Source organism: Gossypium arboreum, chromosome 2 (genome assembly GCF_025698485.1).
Source record: "Gossypium arboreum isolate Shixiya-1 chromosome 2, ASM2569848v2, whole genome shotgun sequence".
Lineage (NCBI taxonomy): Eukaryota > Viridiplantae > Streptophyta > Magnoliopsida > Malvales > Malvaceae > Gossypium > Gossypium arboreum.
In genome coordinates this window covers 10,723,773-10,728,333 of record NC_069071.1, presented here as the reverse complement: position 1 = coordinate 10,728,333, position 4,561 = coordinate 10,723,773, and the positions used below count along the sequence as shown (strand labels likewise).

The following is a 4,561-nucleotide window of genomic DNA, read 5'->3' as shown; positions in this document are numbered from 1 at the left end:
AAAGCTCTCTTACATACAACCTAATACTTTTGCTATTAGAGCAAAAGATTGGCATTAATTATATTTAATCATTTAAATAAATAATATAAATATAAATATAAATTAACAAATTCTGAAAACATAAAATCAGGTGTAACAAGGTTGACATAAACAACCAGTTGTAAAAATATTTACTTAAGTACTAAGTTAAATAGAGCTTTGAACAAAATGTAGATGACGTAATGAAGGGTATAGATTAAACCTCGATCGAACCCACATTTTTTTACTCATTTCCATGAAAACAAGACTGAACCTCGAAAATGAAAACCTCATGACCACGTTCCTTCACACGTCAACCCTCCTCACCTCTTCAAATCTTCTATACCCGAATCTATCTAAACTTGATATAACAACGCTTCTCACCTTGCACTTATATTCCCAAAATACCCTCACTGACATTGTTCTAGCAACTATGACCACAAAAGTAATAGATCCATAACAAGGAATTAAGTACATATCCGCAGAGGATATTTTATGTTCAACCCCTTAATCCTCGCATCAATTTGCCCATTTCCTTTAAATTTTGTTGAAAAGAGAGGAAACACAAAATACAATTTTTTTCGGTGAAGAAAGATTCGATCTCTTTTGCTAGAAACGGGACTGAATGGCGGTTAGTACAATTTTTTTTTCTAACCATCTTGTTTGTTTGGTGAGAAAATTTATGACAAACAAGAAAAAAGAGATTTTGTATTTTCCAATTCAATTTCACCATGAAGATCTAAGATATTCTTGTTCTAACATAAATATCTTTAATTTAGTTAGTAATTTATGTTTTATCTGCTGTTGCTGTGCACTTCATTTACCTTTTTCGTATTTCGTTATATGATACTATCAGTTACCCTGGTTCTTAGAAATTTTATTATACACTTTTTTGCACTAGGTTAATAAAGAATCCGGCTATATCTTCTGTGGATTTGTATGCAACTATTAATAGATCTGGTTGATTTCATTTCGTATTGTATAATCAGTAGTATGCTAATTAGGAATTTATTATGTAAAATTTTGCTCCAAGTAATGCTTACTTGAAAGAAAAATGAAAAAGTGCGAATTTAACTTGCTAATATTGAACTGCGCTCGCGTTTTTGTGATTATTAATCTAAGATGCTAGTTTTCTATGATGGTCAGCCTAATACAAATTTTGTTTGTATTCAGCCTAAATATTAATGGGAGGTTTTCTTTTTTAATGGATGTAATAATGTTGGCTTGAAGATGCTTTCTCTATTTTGGGCTGTATAAGTTGTTGTATTCTTTGACAGATCCAATCAGTGAAAGTAGGCAACGTTTCTTTGGGTGCATCTGAGCAAGATATTAAGGAGTTCTTTTCGTTCTCTGGTGACATCGAACATGTCGAAATGCATGGGTTAGTTATTACCATACTTTTGTACCGTATGGATATGAAGAAAAGTGATGATAATTGTTGAAACTACTTCTGTCTTCTAACCATGTAGATGTACCAGTATAGTGATGTTCTGAGATTCTGCAAACATTATCTGGTATAGGTTTCTTATTTGCTTTTGTTTTGTCTTTTTTTTTGTTTTTTTGTTCCCCTTCCCTTTCAGCAATAATGAGCGATCGCAAGTTGCATATGTTACTTTCAAGGATCCACAGGGAGCAGAAACTGCTGTTCTTCTTTCAGTACGCACATATCTCATTTCATTTGAGCTTTTTGTATCAATTATCTTAACTGTTCTCACTGACACACATGCATCACATAATTGGATTTTATGCTACTGTTTGAAGGAAATGGTATGTCTAATATATATGGGAATTAAATGTCAATGTTTTTGACGTATTTTAGTAGATATTTATATGATGCTAGTTCAATTTCTACTGTTGTTCCAAGTGAAATATGTAAAAGCTGGTAAACTTTGTAAGCAGTAGCTTTCTGCTTTCCTTGGTTATTGAAATAAAATCATTTATCCAAAACACAAGGAATTAAGTATTAATGTATCATTTCTGGAATCTCACAAGTGATGTGCTTTTGAAAGTGAATACTTCAGTGCATTGCCAATGGGATGACAATGCTAATGACCATCTTTGTTTTAAGTATTTCATCATTTAGAAGATAACATTGTTACTAAAAGATCTTCCTTTGAGGTAGATTTGCTAAAGACATGTAAATGAAATCCTTGCATGCATTTGACCAAGTATTTGTATTTATATCTTGAATTTTCACTGTTCTTCCGTTTTAAGGTAATTGATTTAAACCACAATTTGATGATGTTAAGGAAGTGATCAAATCTAGTTCCCCATTTGAATGTTGTTTAAAGCCTTTTTGGCTGATGTTTCTATTGGCATGTGTTGTTCTGGCTCGTGAACAGTTTATTTGGTTTCACAAAAAAATTCTTGTTGCCTGTTGTGCTTTATGTGGAAAAAGAACAGTTATTCTGTTATAGCTTGGATTTTGTTAATCATTTATGCGAATTTATTTTTTAGTTAGTCTCATGGTTTCAAGATATTTCCCTTTTCTTTTTGTTGGTTAGATGTCATAATCATTCCTTTTCTTCCCTTGTTGTTTTTACACTTTCTTACGTAAGGGAGAAAATGAAGAGGGAAAAAGTGAGTGGGTAACTGATGGCCATATTATTGTTAATTGCTAGCTTTTGAAAGTTTGATTAGCTTTTTCACAAAAGTGCAATCTCCCCTAAAGGCTAAATGCTTATTGATTAAATGGAAATATTTAATTTCATCGTTATGAATTGAGAATTCATGGTTTTCTCCAGGGGGCGACAATTGTAGATCAATCAGTTACCATAGAGCTGGCTCCGGATTACAAGCCACCTGCTACTGCCTCTGCAACACCTGTAATGTCCTAACCTACAGCAATCTGCTTTGACTTCACTTACTAAATGATGATTTATTGTGAATGAATTGTTTGATTACCTTAGGCAACACAGAACAAAGAGGCCGGCCAGGCCGAATCTGCTGTCCAGAAGGCAGAGGATGTTGTAACCAGCATGCTAGCCAAGGGTTTCATTCTTGGCAAGGATGCAGTGAACAAAGCAAAGGCCTTCGATGAGAAGCATCAGTTCACATCAACTGCCACTGCCAAAGTTGCTTCTCTGGACCAGAAGATTGGTTTTACTGAGAAAATTAGTGCTGGCACAACCATGATGAATGACAAAGTGAGGGAAATGGACCAGAAGTTTCAGGTTTCCGAGAAGACCAAGTCCGCGATTGCTGCTGCTGAGCAGACAGTCAGCAGTGCGGGTTCTGCTATAATGAAGAACCGTTATGTATTGACTGGAACCTCGTGGGTCACTGGTGCATTCAACAGGGTTGCTAAAGCAGCAGGTGATGTGGGGCAGAAGACAAAAGAAAAAGTTTTGGCTGAGGAGGAAGAAGCCCACAAATCAAAGGGGTATGCAAGGATGGACGAATCCGAATCTCCCAAAGCTGGTGGTCCCTCATCCGCACAAGGTCTAATCCTTTAATTTGCCAAAAAAGGATTGTAAATACCGGCAATGGAAGGTATGGATCTTGCCATCAGAGATGTGCTTTCTGGTTTGGACAATAGTTTAAAAACTTAAATGTAGGACAGTTTGTCACATATTGTTTGATATGTTTGGTATATTCAACTTTAAATGATAATAAAAGAAAAAATGACACTGCAAACAATTCAGCATCAATTTTATTGGTATCCATCTATTATTCTTGACTTCATGTGTGCATGTGTTAACCTTAGAATCTGTATTTACAGCATCACATAGTTTTCCGGAAAATGAAGAAAGATTAACGTAAATGGACAAATCGACTGGGCTTAGGGTGATCCAACCCAACTCACTTGAGATCTTTTAAAATTTTTATTTTTATATATAAACGACGTGTTAGATTGTTTTTTCTTTTTTTTTTTTTAGCTTTTACCATTACAAATACTATTGAAGGAGATTATAATAAAAATGAAGTCTTTGATTGAATGATAAATCATTAGTAACAATGCGTGCAATTAGCATAATTTTAAATACGTAACATATAATAAATAATTGAAGGATGTAATCAAGTGATATTAAAATAAAATTTTGATTAAGTGGTAAATTTAAAGTAATTAAAATGTATAGAAAATATTAAAGTAAAGTTTTAGTTTAATGATAAATTTAAGGTGTTACTAATGTAATTGGTTTGGGTTTAAATAGTTTTGATATACATATAAATCAGTGAAGTTTATTAAATCTAATTACATAAGCTGCTTATTTTCAAGTTAGGCAAATTACTTGGGGTTTAGGGGGTTTAGGCATTTTTGGATCAAGATTTTTTTAATCGATGAAAAATTTATCTCTTAGCTTCAAAACGCATTTTGAATCACCTGATTTCGTGTTTGAGAGCTTTTAGCGAAAATTGCACAAACTGAATTTTCTAAAAGGGATTATTACAAGAATTACGAGTTCTGGTAAGTCATTTTGAGTTTGATCTTGCTTAATTTGGTTATATATAATATAGGTTGAGGAAAAAGGCATTAATTTAAGTCCTTAAAGTGAAATTATTCATACTTTCACTTTGGGTTCAGTTTATTTAATTAGGATTA

General features: G+C 33.2%; 1 protein-coding gene across 1 annotated transcript; it reads left to right on the top strand.

Annotated features, from left to right (window-relative positions):
- The first annotated feature begins 474 nt into the window (after positions 1-474).
- Positions 475-3,668, top strand: LOC108486692 (binding partner of ACD11 1-like). Its single transcript, XM_017790873.2, has 5 exons — positions 475-649; positions 1,296-1,399; positions 1,599-1,674; positions 2,763-2,843; positions 2,928-3,668. Exons 1-5 carry the CDS (start codon positions 644-646, stop codon positions 3,471-3,473), a joined length of 813 nt encoding a protein of 270 aa, XP_017646362.1. The 5' UTR covers positions 475-643; the 3' UTR covers positions 3,474-3,668.
- The last annotated feature ends 893 nt before the right edge of the window (positions 3,669-4,561 follow it).